The sequence below is a fragment of the Lonchura striata genome, chromosome 6 (assembly GCF_046129695.1).
Source record: "Lonchura striata isolate bLonStr1 chromosome 6, bLonStr1.mat, whole genome shotgun sequence".
NCBI lineage: Eukaryota > Metazoa > Chordata > Aves > Passeriformes > Estrildidae > Lonchura > Lonchura striata.
This window is the reverse complement of record NC_134608.1, coordinates 20,546,927-20,569,402: the sequence shown is the minus strand read 5'-3', so window position 1 is coordinate 20,569,402 and position 22,476 is coordinate 20,546,927. Positions and strand designations below refer to the sequence as shown.

The 22,476-nt window shown below is 35.4% G+C and overlaps 1 protein-coding gene across 2 annotated transcripts in view; it reads right to left on the bottom strand.

Moving 5' to 3' along the window:
• CEP128 (centrosomal protein 128) overlaps nucleotides 1-22,476 on the bottom strand; it is a 93,471-nt gene that overhangs the window by 3,448 nt on the left and 67,547 nt on the right. Inside the window, exons 20-24 of one of the 2 annotated variants that reach the window (XM_077784013.1) lie at nucleotides 21,380-21,403; nucleotides 9,931-10,008; nucleotides 7,870-7,983; nucleotides 4,162-4,270; nucleotides 19-159 (exon numbers count right to left, since the gene is read on the bottom strand). In XM_077784013.1, the coding sequence (XP_077640139.1) occupies nucleotides 53-159; nucleotides 4,162-4,270; nucleotides 7,870-7,983; nucleotides 9,931-10,008; nucleotides 21,380-21,403 (432 nt within the window). In that variant the 3' untranslated portion in view covers nucleotides 19-52. Of the gene's footprint in view, nucleotides 1-18; nucleotides 160-4,161; nucleotides 4,271-7,669; nucleotides 7,984-9,930; nucleotides 10,009-21,379; nucleotides 21,404-22,476 lie in introns of those variants that run through there. The other variant, XM_077784014.1, reaches the window with a different exon arrangement.

The window sequence follows — 22,476 nt, the reverse complement described above, 5'->3', positions numbered from 1 at the left end:
AAGTGGAATGGAATTTACCACAGAGAAAACTGGTGTGGTTTCGTAAAATATTCTATTGCTTTCCTCCTTCTGCTTGCAGCTTCATTTCACTAGCAGCAGCATTAGTAGAATCTTCCTTGGTGCCACTTGTATCCAAAGGAACAATCCCTTTCATAAGTGCTAGAAATAAGTCACACAAAAAAGGTGATTAAACATCTCCAGAATCATACATTAAGTCCAGTTAGACTCAATGATTGTAGAGATCTTTTCAAACCTATGATTCCTAGATTTGGTTGACTGGCCATTAATTTTTATTTAAAACATGTATTTCATTGTATGATATTATAATTTATTCAACAAGTAATATGGTATTAATAAATATTCAATAATCATAAGGCTATGAATTGAGAAGAGGATATATTCTCTGTTTTCTATAGAAATAGATTTTAATACTCCATAACACAGGCATAGCCATGAGCTTTCTTATACACAAGAAGTGCAGACTCTGTTTTAAAAAAACTATTTCATGAAGATATAGTTTCCATTTGTTTTTCCAGAATTTTTGCTTAGATAAGACAAACCTGTCAAAAAACTTGTGAAAGAATATCTTTACCAATAGAATGGACTTAAGTCACTAAGTGACACTGAACAGGGGCTCATACAATGTCATACTGTGTATATACCTTCACAGCAGAGTACACATACAGTGCTTATTTCTAAATATATTGTATTGCATCAAAATCCAGACAATATGAATTGCCAAAACATCTTATAGTAATTGCCAAATCATCTTATAATAATATAAGATATAAGATCTTATAATAAAATGCTGAAGAAAAAAAGTCAAATATCCAAACATTTAGCAAAAGGTAGAAATTAAGGGAAGGAAAGTGGCCAGTAGCTTATACAACATATCTGTCTTCTAATGGCCTTCTTTATAGCACAAGCATGTAAGAAAAGTGGTCCTATTGAATATCCAGAGTGTAATTTTTAACAATCCAGTAAAATTGTAGCAGTACATAAACAAAAATTATTTAACAAGGAGCAAGACTTCACAGTTTGGTTAGGAGGAGTGAGATGTTTTCAGTTTCAGAAGAATGAAATCACTGTGTTTGGCACATTGGTGAAACAGTGAGTTCAAAGTTTTCAGCATAAAGTTTTCAGTATTGGTTCAAAGCTCTGCTGCTGTACACTATGTCAGTTGTACCTCCTGTGGACAGTATTCGAAGTAAGATGAAAAATCATAAAGAAAATTCATTTCTTAACTAATTCAATTTGCATTTTTCTAAGTGATGATGTCAAATTTCCAGTTGTTCCAAGTTCTTATGCTTAAGCAGCCCTAGGTTTTGCTCTAGAGGGGTGCCCACAGCACAGTGATGCTGTAATGTCTTCTTACTTGTAAGTACATTACATTATTTATAAATGCTAATAAAAATAGTCTTAAGAAATTATGAAAAAGTGTACATAGAAGGATAAAGACAGGCACCAGCAAGACAGCGCAAGAGTTAATTGTTTTGACAATAAAGTCTACATTCAGGACAACTCTGTTTTATTCAGCTGTGGTATCAGCCCTACTGCATACCATGTTGACACTAGAGTGTTGTCCATCAGACTTGTGAAGCCCTGGAATATAAATTCCCAACAACAATAGAAAGCCTCTAAGACATACGGTTTCTGGGAAACCATCCAGGTTAAAACCTCAGAGTAATGAAATGTCCAAAGAGAAAGGCAAGACTCAACTCACATGGCTAATGCAAAGCATGTGTAACTCTGGGGATTTTTATACTCAAAATTTCAGGAAAATACAGTGGCCGTAAAAACGGTTTCTGAGGATTATTCTTTAGATAACAACTAGCAGTGACTGCCTGGACCAACCATAATAATATAGACTGCAAACCACATCTACTGAATGTTTCCTCAAATAAAAGTACATTGCCTCAATATTTTAAAATATGTTTAAAATATGTAATGGAAAAGCTGTTATAATAGCAGAAATTATACCAGAAAAAAAAAGATGCCATGTTGATGTTAATTACTTTCCTTTTAACTGCTTGCTGCATTGGCAAATTTTTAGTAAATATATATATATATATGGAAACAGATTGTTGTTCCCTTATTTATTTTTCCATACTATTTATCCTTCTTCCGTCAACCAATTTTACACTTAAATCCTGATCTCCCTCACAGATAAGTTATCAAATGAGTCTGCTCTCCTTCCAGGTGCTCTCTAATGTCATAGGAGACCCACACTGGGAAGGAAGCTTCTAGTACTAGTTATTGAATATACAGTCTGTAAGACTTCATGAGTTGAAGAGAGATGGAATGGGGAAATATAAATCACAAAGGCTTGCAAACTTCTCCAAAAGGTAAATGAAAGAAAAAAAATCCATACTTCTTTTTCTGAAGAAGGAGACAATTAATCACAGAAAATAGATGATGACATGTATAGGATGATTTATTAAAAGCTACAGTAGGTTTGTGAGCAAAGATGTCAAATTATACTTCACTGTCAAAGTCTCAAATGATAATTAATTAATATCATTACTGAAATTAAAAGTTCACTATATTTTTGTGACTATCATGACTGAAGTAGCTGACTTTTCATTTGCCACTCACTGAAAAATCTCCCTAATGCTATTACCATAGCAGAATTTTCACTGTCCTCAAGAACTACACCAACATCTTCAAAATACACATTTGACTGGTAGAAATCAGATTCAGCATAAAGTGACAATCAGTCAAAAACCAAAGTCTGTGGACTAATCTACATATTTAAGTGCCATAAGCACTAAGTGGTGAATTGAATCACCACTATCTCATCAGATTGGTATTCGGATCACATAGATCCTATTTCTCTTAAAACTGCCTAAAATTTATTTTAAAATTTTAAAGCAACAAAGTCCTAGCTTGTTTAATTCAGTTTAAGCAGTACAAAGACATAGTAATATTTTAGGAACATTTATGCTGCATTTTTAAATATCAGTACATTTTTGCAGTGACCACTTTTGGAATTCTTGAGACTGGAAGAGACTGCCAGAGGCCATTTATCTGAACATTCTGTGAGGCATCAGTTACTTCTTTTCTATACCCAAACCAGGTTTAGCTGTACTTTGATTTGCATGACTTTGACAGGGATGAGGTTTGGGAAAACAGAAAAATCAACTCTGAGTCAAGGTAAAGTCTTCCTGAAGTACAGGTGATACAAAGGTATTTGTGTCTATGCTTTTATTCCCACTATTGTTATTCAGTATGCTCTGCAAAAACATACTAACACCAACCCATAGATTCTGAAAGGAAAAGAAACCAATTACCTTTAACATCATCAGATCAGCTCAAGACTTAGTGGTGAGCAGTAATGTACCACAGCACTCATTCTAAGATGCAATGCTTTCAAAGTGCAATGAAGCCTGAAATAGGACTTACCACAACATAGAATGCAAGTTTCTAAATAGGTTCCCAGTACACAAACTGGATATATTGAAAGTAAATGGAAGATGATACCCTTCTGAAGAGAAGTCTTTTGATATCTAGGTACTGATATGCTCAAAAACCCCTTAGAAACCTGGTCTTTAAGTTAATTTTGACATTCATGCAAAGATGTGGCTACGTACCCAATCAAGACCTAATATGCTCTATGTTTTATTGAGCACTTCCCAGCTGTATCAGAGTTCCCATGACTTCACATGAACACAAGTTGAACATGTACAAGGAGGTAGAGAAAAAACAGTTAAAAACACTATTGAAGTAGAATTACTGAATTCAACTTTCACTGAGAAAATGCTACACAAGCATGGTACACATGACTGGTACATATGAAAGATCTTGGAAAGAATCCATGTTTGAGGACATCTCTCTGGTCCCTTGAGGGTCTACACAGCTTACACAGGTATGACTCATTAAGCAGAGATTCAGAATTCAAGGGCAGCCATTTTCTTTGGCCTAGATAAACAAAATATATTGTATGTTCCAGTAAAAAATCCCAAGCAACTGTCAGTGGGGTGTAATGAAGTACTTCCTAGGCAAAGACTTCTATCCAGCATCTGAAACTAAAACACAGAAGGATATTTAAGATGGTTCCAGTACTTATTTTCTGAAAAGTAGAGTCTCACTCTTTCAAGAAAAAAAAAATTAGAGGAAAAAAATATGTTACCTGGAGATTTTTTAATGTGATATAATACTTACAACCTGAACTTGAAAGCAGTGAGCTGCACAAAAAGCTGTTTTGAGTTCGCCAACTAGAAGAGTGAGCAGACACTTCTGCATCAGAAATTTCAGAACCCATTTGCACATCCTATGGGAACCAAATAAAAATAATTTTATCTGTTACTATCAAGCAGCTGTAAACTTTAACAAAAAGTAGTAGCACACATACAGACATATGCCGTGATTTCAGAAACACTGGAAAAGACTGATTTGAATTCTCTGAATTCTCAGTATTGCACTTAGATTCGAATTAACTTGCTTATGAGTTTTATCCCCACTTCATCACATAAAATGTCTGCAAAAAACTGCTTCACCTTGAGAAAAGCACTGGCAGTATTGCAAGTCTTTGCCACTGCAGCATGTTGTAAAAATGCTCCTTCCTGTTCACATCACATCCACAGTTCAGGACATACCATATGACAGACATCAGTGAATGATGACTTCCTCACCAATGAATGGTTCATATTAATTCACTGAAATTCCACAAGTAGTAATAAATATAAATATATTTTCTCTGCCACTGAGGAAACGGAAAGTTAATTGATTTCTCATATTGAAATACCTAAAGGTGCTTTTGAATTTTTTTGTTAAACCATTAAATTAAATCTTAAGTACAATGTTACTATGTAAGCCCATACAGCATATCGTCTTGGTGAGGAAAGTCATTTGGTTTATAAGCTAAAAAGAGAAGATAAATTTTAAAAGGTCATTTAAACAAAAATCCCTTAAAAATCTATTTTAGATCTACAGCAAGTAGTCCCCAGTTACAATACCATCCAAAATAAGATTAAAAGCTTGGCTTGGTATCCAAATTACTCAGTTTCTTGAAATGAGAAGACGTAGTAATGAATAAATGCATCAGTTCATAAAACACACAATTTTACTACTGAATTCTTATCATTAACAGCCTCAGGGAATTTTGTTAAAACATCTTGCAATTTATCATTCATGTTGATACTTAATTTTATGTTGATAACTAAGGTTTGAAGAAAATAAACAGAAAAAAAAATCTGCATTAATTTAGAGACACAGTAAACTTTTGTTCCATCACTGAAGGATTTACTCCTGTTAAGACTAATGGGAATTATACATATTAATCCCCTTTTGTGCTGATGAGAGACTTAATACCTAAAGTGTTCCTAGCACAATAACAATTTTTAAAGAGTAAAAAAAGTTTAAGTTTTTATCTTTCCATTCTGCTTCCAGAAATGCTTTAAAAGAAGAGCTTTTAAACAAGAAAGGTGTTTCTAACACTATCTGCACTACAAAATGGCTTTCTCTTTACAGAAATATTAAGGTATAGAATGTGACTTTTGTCATGTGCTTCATTGACAATTACATCTGTTATACTGTGTTTGAGTAGATGGTCAATAGTCTGTGGCAGGGAAACTCTCCTAAAATATTTGTATTTCTACATCAAAATATTTATCTGTAGTTTTCCTCTGGATTTCTGCTTTGATTTTGCTTCTGTTGCTATTTTCTTTTAACATGTTATATTTATGGGATTTTCCACCAATTTAATCTTTATCTACTATTATTTTGCCCTTTCTTAGTTGAAAAATCAAGACTGTTGTACCTGATGGTCTTCTGCAAGACTACAGCCTACTTTTTTTACTGGAAATCTTTCATTTTAAAACATACAAATAGAAATTATAATTTTCCTGGGCTTCTAAGCAACAGATATTTTTAAAGCCATCTGATAAGACTACAGAAAAGTAGGAAGATTGAGTGGGAACAAAAGAAATCAAAAGAAAGAAAGAAAAAGTCCTGTTTTAAGAGGAACATTCAACTTTGGTTTAATTTTTCCTCCTTAAAATGAAAAAAGACTGGGACACAAGATTATATAATGCCTGTCTGAGATCAACGTTGGCAGGCAAGCTGAAACAAGTGTATTATAAGTATTATAAGAAAGACTAGAAATAAAAGCATAACAGAGAAAAAAGATTAATTTCAGAAGTAATTTCATCTAAAATGATCAATATAAAAATTTTATAAAAACATGGATTTTCTCATCACCTGTTAAATATCTGTCTAGGGGCACTATGTACACAGCATTAACCAAAAATATCAGAAAGAATCAGCTTTGGTCCTCAAACCTACACTCTTCCAGCAATCAATTTTTGAGACTGCCAACTGACAAACAGTAACATAAATAAATAAATAAATAAATAAATGGCATTTGAGTTTGTTTCAAAGAAGGGTAAGAAAGGCAAGCATTAAAAAGGTTTTTTTTTAGTCTAAGCTAGCCTGATCACTGAAATCAGATTAGCACCCGTCTGTTACTTGGTTTTGAACATTCTGTTCTATTTGCAACAGCCGTGACAGCAAAGAGTACTGTATGTCATGCAAAAACCCAATTATGCCTGACTAAATGGTAATCATTAAATGCTCCCAGTTGTCTAAAAAAAGAGAATTGTTTTGGAAACAGCTTTGTACTGGATTCTGATTATTGAGTTCAAATCACACAAGCTCAGTAAGTTCAGTCAGCTTAGTGCAATCTTATGTTCTACCATCAGCTGATTGCATTCCAGTTAGCTTTTCAATGTTTTCCAGATTTCAGTAGCTACTGACTTAGTAATGCTAGTGTGGAGGGAAGAGAAATTCAAGATACTGAAGATTATCCCCAGCAGCAAAGTGATTGTGCCTGTTTCCTCCTTTCAATTCTTTCTTACAGAAGAGCAAGACAGCTTTTCCAAGTAACTTAATATCATCTTACAACAGCAATTTACTAGGATAAAATATTCTGTATTTATTTTACCTTTTCCACTTTTTAAAACACATACTGTAATTATGTCCTCATCTTACAGAAGGAAGATGGTTACATATAAGTTGGGGAACACAAACATCTTTTCAATAGAGTGTGTGACCCTTGATTTAAACTCAATTGCTTAGAGATACAGGTATGATGCATTGCCAAAGAAACTGATTTGATTGAGACATGTAGCAGAAATACTACTATGATTCTTCAGACCTGATCACTTTTTTCAATCACTTCCATAAGAAATCATAGTTCTGCTGAAGTAAGATGCTATTACAATGACAGTGACATGACAATGAACAAGCTAGTAAGGGAAAGAAAGCATGTTAATAATTGGAAAGTTGAACTCATTACAGGAAAGCTGGTAAAGAAGAGCACTGGAGGGAGTTAGTTATTCATGCTTAGCACTGCTATAAGTCCAGTGAGTGACCTTCAGCAAATCACTTCCCTTCTGTTTGCCTGGATTTTATTTATGTATGAAAGAGACATCATACAGAATTGTTTGCAAAGAATGGAAATATCAACTACTGAAGAATTACTACATGTAATTTATAAATTAGTCAACCTTTTTATAGGGGAAATGGGTTTCTTTATATTTTACTTGAAGGGACAAGAGAAAATTGAAAAATTAAAAAATTGCTGTAGACAGCAATTTGACAAAGCAGGTAAACACTTCAGAGTAGTAAGACACTGTGAAAGCTGAAAGATTTTTTGGAAAGTATCCATGGCACTTACAATGAAGGCAACCTTTAATTCAGCAAATTTCATGCCATGCCAATATACTTGCCATGCCATCAGCCATGGCAGCTGTATGAAATAGAAACATTAATGTGTGATTTTAGTCTGTGTTTGTACTAGGAGTTAATAAGGCAAGGTTGTATTGCTGATTGAAAGTAAGTGGGGCACAGAAGTGGAGTACACACACATACCTTGACCTGCCTGACTCTTTGCTTTGAATCTTCCAGCTGCTGCTGCAAAGAAGTCACTATGTCTTTATACCTCATATACCTCTCCTCAATCATCTCCCTTCGGCAATGGGACTCCTAGAAATGCATTTAAAGATTTAGATGATTTCATAATGTGAAAAGTAGCTAGAAATTCTGACTATTGTAAACACAGCTATCATCAGAGATTTTCACCACAGCAAAAACGAATTAAGTAGTAATTTTCAGAGGCTGAACTACAGGCACCATACAAAAGCATAATATTCTATACAGAAAAATGTTAAAATACATGTAGATCAAAAGGAAAATAGCCTTAAACTTAACTAGTGAATGATTTCCAAACTTCAGCAATATCATACCTTCTAAGAAAAATTCTGTAATGGTGGAAAATTAATTTCAACTCTACAGAAACAAGCTCTTGAAGAAAAAAAGGTTCTAAGGATATGGACAAAACAATATTTTCAACAAGAAAAAATTATGCTTTTCACTGAACTAGCCAATGAGTCACTTGAATTGACAAACCTCCTAGACAACCTGTGAGGTTTATCAAAGCTTACATCCTCTTCCTTCTCCCTTCCTATGAAAACATTGAAGGAAGAACTTGCTGGCTATTGTAAAAAAAATCCAATATGTTATTTGCAAATAGAAAGAGTAAAGAAGCTCCAAACTTCTGACATCCTTCTCAAAGGATGACATCCTTCTCAAAGCTAAGGCAAAGGATAGCTCTCTTGAATAATAAATTATTTCTTAAACAAAACACTGTGTTGATAGGGGCTCATCTTCAGAAAATCATCTTCAAAAATTAAGCATGATGGAGAAGGACAAAGCCTGACTGAACCAAACATTTTGCCTTCCAATCTCACAAATATTGTCTAAGTTATAACTAGAGCAAACCACAAAATTACAATGTAATTTCATAGCAGTGTTAATTGAGAGAGGGCAAGTGTGAAGGAGATTGCAGATGCCTACTGAGAACAAAATTTTTCCTTTAGTGGAAACAGAAGGTAAACATAGACCTCTGTCAGAGCAAAGTAAGCTCTTCTGGGGATACCTGGAATGTGAAATTAAAACTATACATCTCAACAATATTGTTCATAAAAAACCGAAACATCTTAACCAGTATATGCATTACCAAATCTTTCAATGATGACAGCAATAAAATGGTGTAGAATTATTAACTGATGACCTCATGCAGGAACACAAAATAAACAATGCTCCAAACAAGTATGTTTTGAAATATTTATGACAACCACAGATTAAGAAATTTTACATATCAAATAAAATGCAAATCATTATGTATTTGTTGATCTGTGGTTTAATACTGATTTAAAATTTATATTGTGCAAGGAAGTTACAAATTCTTTTTGATTTCCATTTCATAAATGGAAAGTAACTATGGTACAGGGGTTTAGCCACTTAGCCACTGAAAATCTAAAGCCTTTTCACTCTTGACAGTATGTCACCCCTGCTGTCAATATGTCCTACTGTGTCCAAACACATCTTGATTGGAAAGTGGTGCTGTGAAAATAAGTAACAGGTATTGTCATTATGTCAAAACAAAACAAAAAGTTGTAAAGATCATCTGTCTTCACTCATCAAGGTAAATATTGAAATAAACAAAAAACCAACCAAACAAGAAAACCGCACCAAAACAAAAAGCTGTAAAGATAATCTACCTTCACTCATTAAATATTGAAACAACTGGCATAATTCAATTCATTATAAAATTTTCATTTTTTTAACATGTAATATCAGAATTTACCACTCCATAAAAATATTCTGAAACAGCAATTAACACATGACCTGTTATGCTCAGTTATCAATGTTTGTCCACATTATGGAGCAGTGTTAATAATTAGAACTAAATTTATAATTTCAAAATGATCCAAATAAAAATGAAAATAAATTCAGTATTTCTGTCTATTTAATACATACATATGCAACTGTAAATATCTTATTAAACAATTTATCTGTACATTCATAGAGATTATTAAGTAACCAAAATATTTTAGAAGTACTGAGAGAGTCAAATGAAATCTTTCTCACTCCAATATCTCTGCAGTCTTCTAACAGGCTCAGTTTCTCAGGCACAGACTCCAGGTGGTTTAAGGCTACTCGGGTACTCTAAAGAACAGAACACAAGTTGAAACAATAAAAATAAAACCACTCTTTCAGCCATCTCATATATTAAAAACCCCAGTCTTATCAGCATACTAGTTCAAGCTTCCTCAGTTAGGGCGCTGACTTGCCCTAAAGCTCCATCACAACCAGCTGTGGGACTCACTGAAGCAGCCATGCCAGAGACTCCAGACAGCCACACCTGCTGATGGGAGATGGAGCCCTCCACGCCAGAGGCTGCCACGAGTGCCTGGTGCCTCTTGGTGAGGCTGGGGCTGACTGTCCTTTCACAGAAGGTGAGTTGTGCTTGAGGAGCTGTACCAGGTGAAGCAGTACAGGAGGAGTGAACAGGCTACATAGTGTTTGAGCGAACAAGCAAGAGACACTGATTATTTTCAGACTCACAGCTTCAAGACTCTCAGGAGTCATGAACCTCCATTATAGTGGAGAAGCAGATGAACTCAGAATCCTGCAGGTTAGTCAAAGGACTATTAGATAAGGGTCTGTTAAAAAAGAAGACTGGAAGCAGATCACAGCATGAATTAGGAGCAAGGTTCCTCCACCTTCTCAGAATTTGACAGGTAGGACTGGCACCTCTACATTACACATGAGGCTCTGGAACCAGAAGGCCAGACTACCAATGAGGTGGGTGAAGGTCTTTCTGGGATAGCGCGGCCTCCTAAAACAACACCACGTGTACTCTGCACCAAGACCTCTGTTAACAGGAAAATGAAGGGTAGCTGTAATAGGAAACACCCTTCTAAGCAAATGGAGGGCCTCCTTATGCAGATGGGACCCAGCTAACAGGGAAGTCTGCTGTCTCCAGGGACAAGAATAAGAGACATTACTGATATGGGAAGAATGCAGTCTCTGCACAGCTTGTCACTGTAGGGAGAAGATTCATGAAGCCAAAGTTCTATTGGAGTTGAAGCTGGCCAGAAATGTGGAGGACAATAAAAAGAGTTTTTTAAAATATATTCATGGCAATAAGCAGTGTAAAAAAACCCTCACCCCTTTACAAGATGAGGTTGGTCACTTCACAATCAGGGACAGCGACAAGGCAATGTCATTTAATGCATTCTTTGCCTCTGTCTTCAGCATGGATGACTGACCAAGTCAATCACTTAGATCACAGTGCACTAAGCAGGACCATGACTGTGAGAATGATCAACTCCCAGTCAACCCTGAACTTATGTAAGATTTGCTGCTTCAGTTGGATCCCTACAAATCTACAGGGCGTGAAGGGACTCATTCAAGACTTCTCAAAAAGCCAGCTTGTGTCATCACAAAACCTCTCAATATTTTTTGAGTGGTCCTGGGAATCCTGAGTGGTTCCAGTTTACTGGAAGCTGGCAAACCTTGTCACAATTTTAAAGAAAGGCAAGAAAAAAGGACCCTGGAACTACAGGACTGTCAGTTTTACTTTAGTGTCTGGTAAAGCTATGGAAAAGATTATGCTAGGAGGTATTGAAAATCACCTGAAAGACAACATCTTCATTGTAACAGCCGTCTTGATTTTGTACCAGAAGAGTCCTCTTATTATCAAAACTGATTTCCTTTTATGACCCCCTTGAGTCCTGCGTGCAGTTTTGGTCACTACACTATAAGAAATGTATTAAAACTGTTAGAGAGCATCCTGAGGAGGGCAATGAAGATGGTGAAAGACCTTGAGGGGAAGCCATGTGAGGAGTAACTTCCTCGTAAGAGGAAGAGTAGGGGCAGGCGCTGATATTTTCTCTCTGATGAAGACAGTAACAGGGCCCGAGGAAATGGCCTAAAGTTGTGTCAGGGAAGGGGTAAGTTGGATATTAGAAGAAGCGTCTTCACCCAGAGGGTGGTTAGGCACTGGAACAGGCTCCTCAGGGAAAGTGGTCACAGCACCAAGCCAGAATTCAAGAAGAGTTTGGACAATGCTCTTGGGCACATGGGGTGACTCTTGGGGATGGTGCTGTGCAGGGACAGGAGAGGAGTAAGACTCAATGATCCTTAAAGGTCCCTTCCAAATCAGTATAATTCTGTGAGTCAATGATTATTTTTTTTAATAAAAGTATATGTACTTAGCTAAATATAGAACAATCAAATCTCCTATTTTCAGATTTGGCATATGGTATGTACGACTGAAAAATTAATAACCACTCTAGGAAGAGTTAGGGTTGGACTCAACAATAAGATTTCACATTCACACCCATCACACAAAAAATGTAGTCTATTGCAAACTGGAAAGAACTGAAGAAAATAAATATCATGGTTTTGGTTTTGTGTGCAGATGAAGTTGGTTGATCATGCACAAAGAACAGTCATGTCCCACAGGTCAGATGCCTCTGCAGCTTCTCAAAGGCTGCCCTTCTATTATTGCCAAAGAGCAAGTAAAACCAGAATTGTTTGTACTTTCTGAACAACAGTTAGTATTTCCTCCACAATTCTCAAAATCACACTTCTTTGGATAAGGTTCTGATAGTCTGGTATTCAATCTACCAGTAATGGGCTTCATTAACCATATTACTACCTTGGTACTTTAAAGCAAAATCTTAAAATAAATAAAATCCATCAATCCTGAAATCAAATATTATGTTGTAAAGACGGTGCAAACCAAGATAATGTGCTCTTACTACAAAAGCTCTGTTACTAGTTCTGGAAAATCTCAATCTGACTACCAAGAAAAACATTCCATTTAGATCCCAGACTTAAGACCTGAAAAGACTAAAAGTTTCAGTCACAACAAGAGAAGAAAAATCAATGGGAGCTTCTCTGCAAAGTGGCATCAACTTCAAAAAGATAAGAGACTAGGAGTGAGGAGTGGAGAATCAGAAACTAACAAGGTAACCTAAATGAAGACATACCATCTGTTTAAAAGCAGTGATGTCTGCCTTATTGTTACTTTCAAACATTTTGTTTTTAAGGTTTTAAGAAATATTCATAACAAACAAAGGTCAAATTTCATAAACAATGGGATTCATTTGCAGCTAATTTGGACTGAACTTGTAGTCAATATTCAGTACCAATAAACTAAATTAGATAGAGAATATGATACTCATTCTTGTTGCTGCAATTATATGCATGCAAAGATATTATGTATATAGATATATTTCTCTATCTATTTACTCACCCTGTTTTAATACAGATGACCTGTGATCTGTTCTCATAAAACTGAACTCAGACCCTAGGTGTAAGTCTATGCCTTAAGCCATTCATTTTTCAGTTCCTTCTCTAATTTCAATGCCCAAGACTTCATGTCAACACTGTCTGTAAATGGATTTAAGGAGGATGTTAATCATCTGTTCTTCCAAAGTGTCTCCTAAATATATCCCCTCTATTTCATGCACTTTTTGTAGTGATAAAAAAACATTACCTGTTTCTCTGCTAGTCCTTATTAGTTACATTATTAAATATAATCCTGAAAGCAGAAGACCAGCCTTTGGGTTAGATGCATATTCAGTCCTTGGTTTTTTTTTGGTATTGTTGAGAATCATGTGTATAGAGAATGGTACAGGCTACTTGGATTTCTGAAAGGTGATTTAGACTCCTAAAGTTTAAACCTAACTTCACATCCAAAATGATGGGCTCTAAGGTAATTCTGTTGCTGCTCAGGAAGCAGATCATGCATATTATCAGGAATCTGCTAATACACTGCTCAGTATCAATCAGAAAAGTAAAATGAACACTCAATATAAACAGGAAAGGAAAAAAGAGCCAGAGAATATAACTGTCCCAGATCATTAATCCAATTGCATCTTGACTGCTGAGTGCAGATGTGGATTTTATTTCAAAAGGGAAATAGGGAAAGGTCAGAGAAGTTAAGCAAGAATTTTCAGAGCCATGGAGTGCTGTTTCCAAACACAATACTCTAAAGAACAGGACTCTTCAGCCAGGAAGAAAGATGCCTGAGAGGATTAATTACCAATTGGTATAAAATCAGAAGTCACATAAAGATAGAAAATTTTACATGATTTTAAGCAGAAAACTGGGCAAGTTCATGAATGAGAAAGACTATAGAATGGTTCCAAATTCACAGCAACTACATCTACATCTGGCAGCCTTTGAGCTTTGAATGGCTGGAATCAGAAGAATGAATGGGAAAGAAAATACATGTCAGTCCTGTTCATACAGTCTTCCCTAAGCATTTTACTTTGGCCATTGTTGCGATGTCAATAGCTGGGCTAGGGTGACCTTTGGTCTTGACCAGAATGGTTCTTTTTATATTGTAAAATTCTCACAGTCTTCTGAGCAGTCTGAGGGACTTGAATAGGTTAGTTCACACACTAACATTTTCAGGGACACAGAAATGTATGTCTTTTCCATAAAATAAATGAAAAGAATGGTAGTAATGTGCAAATAAAAACAGAAAAAAAGTAATGTTTATTGTTAGGGGAGGTTCAATAAAGAAGGTGGCAATGAAGAACTACATTGAAGAATGTGCGGGAAACATGATGAAAGAGCTTTTAACTGGCCCCTAGAACTGGTCTAGTAATTAATGAAAATTACAGCACCCTCCTCAAGATGGTTCAAATGCCATACTTGTATCATTCATGACTACACTCTATTCTATTAAAAAGATAGATTTAGCCACATAGATAAAATGTGGAAAAGGATGTTAGAAGCACCTGATACAGAGGCCAATTAAATACTGTAAAGTTTTTTTCCCAGAAATCAGAAAGCCATATGCCATAATGAATAAAAATAATCCTAAAGACAGCAATCACATCTGTCTGCTTATGTATAACAAGCAACAGCAGGTACTGACTCAGTGCACTGATGGTACTGGTAAGAGGAAAAAACACTCATTGTACTGTCTGAGGCAGTATTAATGGCATTTTACTTAACAGCAGTGCTCTTTGACACACTGAGTGCTACTAATCTTTCTGGTTTTAAAATAAAGATTATTTACTTTAAAACGGGGCGTTCTATGTTTTCACAGAGAATGACAAAACAAATTACTTATTTTCCATGACTTCATACAAACACTTTGATGTTTAAACTGCATGTGAACAGTTAATCCTCCTATACTGATGTGTTCTTGGTAATAGACGGTTTCACACTGTCTCAAGGGAGAGATCTAAATCAAAATCAGACACATTTTATTTTAGTCTCAAAGCTGCAATGCTAAATGCAAATAAATCAAAGCAGGTTTGTATATAGTACTCCTGAGGTTTGCCTTTATAGTCAATATATTGAAAACACATAAACATAAACCAGAAACCAAACTTCATTGACATTCAAGTACAGTCTCCTTTCTTTTCTGAGGTAGGTAAAAACAAATGGCTATCTGTATTGCACAGATTTTTTTTTTTTTTGGAAATTAGAGTTGATTTAAGTATCAGTTAGCTACTCCCCAAAGAATAACCATAAAAAGATTAAATGCAATGTCATTTTAACTGACTTCAATGCATGCCAGCAGGCAGTTACAATTCAAATAAAAATACAGTGTTAGAGGTGACCTAAAATGCCTTAGGTTTTAAATGACCTTAGTATTTAGGTATTGAATACCTAAATAGCAAGAATAGGATGCACCCAGCATGTTTAAAAGTATTCTTTGCTTTTCCCGTTAAGATCTGTAAAACTATGCATTATCAGCTTTAATCTCCAGCTCTCCACTGATAAATCATACTTTTCTTTTAAGGAGGTGGTTCTGCTTGAGAGGCCTGAGGTGCTCGCTGCCTTTTATAAGCCAGGCAAACTCCACGATAGCTGGGACATTCTGTGAATAGTACATCAGATGCAGAGAGGGAACTTTCAGAGAAAACAAAAAAATGTATTTTCTATCTTTATATTCCACGTATATCATTATTCCAATTATACCACTGTTTTGATGATTTCAGCACATTAAGAAGTTAAATTACCTATACAAAGGTAGGCAACACATATAACTTTATCAAATTAAAACTTCAATGTTCCATTGGCTTTTTTATCTGTATTACATTGTTTCATGAGAGTTTTAACAAGTAAGATTTTTTTAAGCAAAAACTACACTAATGAAAAACAAATGACCTTTGCTAACAAAGCATTGCCAATGTCAAACAACTTGAACATTTAATTTAGATTCCAGATGTTTTTGCATGGGGTGGACCACATTTTAATTAAATGAACTTCATGGATGCTTCTTTTCCTGTTTGCAATGACATAGACTGTCTTTTCTCTCATTCAGGAGCACATGACTTCTCTGTGCTAACTAGGGGAATGTTTACATGGGAAAATATTAGGAAAGTATTTTATGAATTTGCAGTTGTTTGATGCATACTAGCAGCTGGAAACATGGAGAAAAGTCTTGTCTTTTGGCAAAGTAGCTTTCTGTGAATCATCAGTCACGGCTCCAAGTACTCTGGGGGTCCATAGGAGTAGTTTTTGAGAATATATTCTTTCTTGTTTACTAAGATTTTGATCAGAGACATCCAGATATAATTCCCAAAAACTAAAAGAAATATAACACAAGAAGTTGAGTGTGTGAAGTAATGCAGTGTTAGTGGGAACACATTCCCAAAAGGTGTAACGACTTCCTTGATGCTCATCTTTAACATTATGAAGCACTGCAAGCTAAAAATCTTTACATGTAATTTATGTTAAAATTTTGTATGCTAACAGTATTTCATCAAGCCTTCCAGAAAGCATTGTAAGAATTCAATTAACAACTTTCTTCTTCATGGGAAAGAAGAAAGTTTTTCAGGTGAGAAAAAATAAAATACAAAGAGAAGTGATTTAAACAAGGATTCACAGCAAATCAGTGTCAGAGTAGGAAAAGAATTAAGAGTTTTCCTTATGGATTTCCCTGTTTTAATAAAAAGCCTCACAATAATGAAAGAAAAAAAAACCTGTGGTGGATCAACAGGTGTAACTGATGCCTGTGCTCCTATGGCTATAACTAAATCAAATATAAAGCATTTAAATCTAAAATGAAGGACCTAGCAGCACATCAGAAATATCTAGTCAGTAGTCTGCTGTCAAACAAAATTTAACTCATTTTGTGATATACAAACCAAACCAAGAAAAATAAAGCACAAATCTATGTCTTATCAAGTTACATTTTGTGGAAGAACTCAGATACATATTCCACAGATGAAAGGCCAACATAATTCATATAAGAAGCAGCTGAGGAGTTTGGGTTGGTTATCATGGAGAAAAGGAGACTCAGGGGGGACCTCATCACTCTACAACTGACTGAAAGGAGCCAGGTGGGGGCTGGTCTCTTTCACCAGGCAAGTGACAGGACAAGAAGAAATGGTCTCAAGTTGCTCTTCAAGTTGGACATTAGGAAAAATTTCTTCACTGAAAGGATATTAGAACGGGCTGCCCAGAGAGGAGGTGGAGCCACCATCCCTGGAAATGTTCAAGAAATGACTGGGCGTGGCACTTGGTGGTATAGTTTAGTTGACAAGGTGGTGTTCAGTCAAAGGCTGGACATGATGGTTTTGGAGGTCTTTTCTGACCTCAGTGATTCTATGATTCTCTGATTTCTCATGAGCATCCTGTGGAGGGAACTCATAGGACCTCTTTTTATAATTACATTTACATACAAATACCTACTACATTAAAAAAATTGAGAACACTGTATACTACTAGTCTTAGTTCAACTGAAATAAATAACTTCAGATAACTTAAGTCCTTTGCAATAAAGATTTTTCCTCAGATTTTTACTTTCTCTAATTGAAAACTGAAGGATTTTGGTTTACTAATTTTTGGCAAAAATGTTCAATATTTGTAACATGTGGAACACATTTTCATAATTTTGAAAGGAGCTTAGATAGAGCATGTAGGGGTTCCACTAGGAGCATTGCCAGCAAGTCAAGTGAGGTGATCACTCTCCTCTAGTCAGCCCACATTTGGAGTGGGTCCAGTTCAGGTTTCTCCTGTACAAAAGAGACATACAAAAGCCAGTCCAGCAAAGGACAACAAATTTTTAAGGGACTGGATCATCTCTCCTGTGAGGAAAAGCAGAGGAAGCTGGGGTTGTTTAGTGTGGAGAAGAAAAGGCTCTGGGAAGTCTCATCAATGTGCACAAGGATCTGAAGGAAAGGTGCAAAGAAGAGGGAGCCAGGCTCTTTTCAGTGCTGCCCAGTGACAAGCAGTGGGCAAAATCTGAAACACAGGAGGTTCCATCTGAACACAGGAAATGCTTTTCACTCTGAGGGCTAGAAAACTAGAGGTGATTGCATTAGGAAAAAACCTGAAAGAACAAGTGAAACACCAAATAGTAGGGGGCAGAGAATGGACAAGTAGCTGGGTATTAAACAAGAGCAATAAATACATAGGAGGAGAAGATAACATCAAGGAAGAAGGGAAGAGGAAGCTGAGCATTAGGAGAAAAGAAACAGCAGGCTGCCAGCAGCCTCAGGAGGCAGAAGTTACTCGGTGGTAATGAGCAGAGGAAAGGTTCTGGGAAGTCCAGCAAAGGGAAGTGACACACTGGCTTGCCGATGAAAGGAAAGGAAAGGGTGAGGCAGGCAGGACAGAGGATCTCAAACTGCTCCTGGTCATTTTTATAAGATCAAAGAATGGCTGTGTTATGGGATGACCAGAAAGCCTTTGATGCAATGGTAGTTTTGGCAAGACACTACAGAATCAAAGCAAGAGGAAAGTATTAACCCTTTGATTCAGTATTTCCTCAACAGCCATACTAGCAAAGTATGAAAATCATGAAATAATCTCAAGAGCTAACAGCAAGACTTACTTATTGATGGAAGGCACACTGAGAGAGAGACAGAGAGGGAGAACAAGCACGTAAGAATGGATGGTGTCAGGCAGTCACATAATCTCTCTACAAAATGCATTTGGTATTATTATCCTTCCAATTCTTCTTTTAAATCTGATGATAAACCATAAAACTGAAGCAAATTTGAGCCTGTTGCTACAGGAGAATAATCTAATAGTTTTTACATTGCTGAGTGGATGCAGACAGAAATTTGTTTTACTGGTATTCAAAACCTTACTTTCTTAAACATAAAAATGCATTACAACAAAATTCATAAATGTTCATACTGAACCAAAAATTCATATTAAATATCAATTTTGCTGAATACTTACAGCATTACTGGCATTAACCTAAATTTACAGACATTGTAACAAAAAGCTGAATTGTGTCCAGAAAAGTCTGACCCAAATATTCTAAGAAAATGGTAACCTCATTCTGGGTTCTCTACAACATACACCTTTCTCTATAAATAATAGAGAGACAAATCTTGTATGTAACAACTAAAGTATACTCAAGAATAAAATAACCCATTTAATTGAAAGATGAATCGTATTCATTCTCTCAAAATGTCAGATTAAATAATTGATTACTAAAATTGATTACTAAAGAAATTAAGGTATTTATTTGTTAATAGCTATAAAATAATTAAATTCATTTTAATTAACAGCATTAAACCAAATAAAAAAGCCAAAAAAACACAATCTCTAGATACTCAAAACCTCAGCTTTGCCTATACTTGTTACTCCTCTGGCACTTCCCAAGAGTTGAAGGATTATTCCAGAAAACATCTAGGTTTTTCAGCTCCTTTTAAATTCACTAGTGAGTCTGTCTAACAAACCTTGCTCTTCCTTACCTTCCAGCTTCTGCTCCTGACCTGCACAACTTGCTGGAGCAAGAAGTGGTGTACCTATCTATTGAATCATACAGCAGAATTGATCTGATTGAAAAAGAAGAACCAAAATATCCAAGAGCTTCTTCTAAATGGGTACTATTTGTTCTCAGGCTCCTTAAGGGAGTGATCAGATCATGTGTAATATCTTGAAGGAGGTTCATAATAACAGCACTTTCCTCTGGAAACAGGAGCTGGCTAAGGAAATAGAAGACCCAAGAAACTGCCTGCTACCTAGACAGGAGATGGAGCTTCCAGAAGGAGCTGACAGGGCTCAGAGGTAGACCAGTGACCTCCTGGTTTGCAGCAACTCACAAAATCGCTGCATTAGATTAAGCAACACCTGGAAGTTAATTCACCCAGAACTCTGAATGGAATCTGAAAGGTTCATGTTACATTTTTTTCCCAACTTTTTTTTTATTATCTAAGTTGGCAAGTTCATCTCATGGCCACTACAACAATTTTATGGCAAGTTCAGAGTTTGAAATGGGGGGATTGTTGAGAAAGGGAGAACAGTGGAATAGTATGATAAATAGGTCATCCTTTTCTTCTGTATGAACAATAACCTACAAATATTCCTTTTTAAAGTCAGAGACATTGGAAGTACAAAAAGGAGAAAAGCTCCAGAAAAAATAGAAAGAAAATCTGTCACATAGTACAGACTGAATTTGCATGACATTGGGGTATTTGCAAGCAACTGTCCTCTGCCTGTGTCAAAATAGCTCTGGAAGCAGAAAGGACAAGGAATTTGCAGGCAGTTTAATGCATGGTTTGTGAGAAATGGATGTCAATTGATACATGCCTGATTGGCTGTCATGTAAGAAAACCATGAATAAGAGGTCCTGAACAGAATTAATGTCCTGTCAACACCTGACACAGCACCATGAAGAATGTGAAGTGCCAGGACACTGAATGTCAGCATCAGCTTCCTGCTTCCACAAGGCAGGTGTTGCAACACAGTAAAGGGCCTTTCATGACTGAATGAAAGATATTTTTTTTAATAGATTGAATACATTTAAAATATATTTTTGAAATCAGAAACTGTTTTCAGAGATGCAGAGACTATCAGAAAGAATAAAGTAATAATTTGCACAAATAAATTTTAGAAGTTTATACTTGCAGCATTGATATTGTCTCAGTAGTGGTTTCTTTAGATGAAATTTTCTGGATTTCTCATGAAAAAGAACTGTGGGTCTAATACATACAATTTTTGATATCCCTACATGAAGGGAAAGAAGAATGGTTCCAAATTCATAGGGCAAGCTGAAGCTCATTCCAGCTATTCCACCTGACAGACTTACTACCTTGGGATATCAGGAAAATGCATTCACAGCATGTACAGGCATGAAGTTTTGTTCTTCCAACTTAATGTCATATTAAATAATATTAATTAGTAGTTAAAATTATATTCCTTTACTCTTTTAGTTGCTGTGTGGATATGGGCAGATGAACAGATTCTGTCCCTGACCAAACAAGTAAGCACACAGAGCAGTCACTGAAATAATCAGATCACATGGACCTCAACCATTAGAAGTGTTAGAAAAATAAGATCTTTTTTATGGATAAAATCTACAACATTTCTCTTCCCAGGGATGGGATGAGGACTGAACTGTATAGAAAAATGACTACACTGAAATACACTTTATTTCATATCATGAGTACACAAGTACTGTAGTAAAAATCTACACGGAGAGCTGCAGTGCAAAATTATCACATCTTCTCTTCAAAGTAAAATGACAGTTAAAAGCCCAGAACTGCAACCTTTTATGTAATTGGGATTGGTTTGGAAATTAATTTAAGAAACTTACCATTTCTAAGGCCATAATACGTTCCTAAAAGCAAAATACAAGATGCCATTAGAAAGTGAAGAATATAAACACAGTGTAAGTCAAAGAATTATGGTTAGGATTATTTTGGGGTTTTGGTGGTCTCATACATACAGTTTTCTGTAAAAAACTCATTGAGTAGGAACTTTTGTACTTCACTGGATTTTTATCATACTATCCCACTTAGAATCTAGCCCCAAAAATAAGAAACCATCCAGAAATAAGGTGAGAAAGGATTTGACAAAAAATACTCAGCAATATATTTTTTCAATTAGTGAATTAGGTTTTCAATATTGCTGATTTTACTCTTACATATCCCAAAGAATGATTCTTTTTTTGATCATCTTTGATTGTAAATCTAGCATGATTTGGAATTCATTGTCATCAGGATCTTTTACGCATTTCCTTGGAAAACTAAAAAGTAAATTCTATATCATTACTCTTTCATCCAGAAATAGCTCTGAATAATGTTTTATTAATAACAGGATGACATTAGTCAAACAAATAAAACAAACTTGTGTCAGTTTTAATCCAGCACAAAACACAGAGAACCCAGAATTAGTTAATTTACTGTATATATTTCAATGTTCTTTTCCCTTTGTGAAGTATTCTTAAGAAAAATATGAAGTTAGTAAAATCAAGATAGTGTACTCTGGTACTATATCCTGACTAGGTATGATATTTTAATAATTTGACAAAACAAATATTTAAGTGATTAGGTGAATCCAGATTTAGAATACGTGACCATTAAGACATTATAGGAAATTTTACTTTATTCAAATTTACTCCATTTTTTCTCAGGCAAGGTAGTGTATCACCTGCTAAAGTCTTTATTCTTCCTTAAAAGCAGGCCTGAGATACAGATTATTTCCATACATCAGAACAATTATACTGAAAACTCAGAAACTTTTATTCTGAGATGTTTGTTCTTCCACAAAATTGCAGTGGCAAATACTGATATTTATTTAAAGATTCTGCAACAAAGCACATACCTATTACCATAAAAAAGATGGTATTTACAGAGCTCATAAATTTCTGGTGATAATGAAGAGCAATTCAAATACTTTTTTTTATTTAAA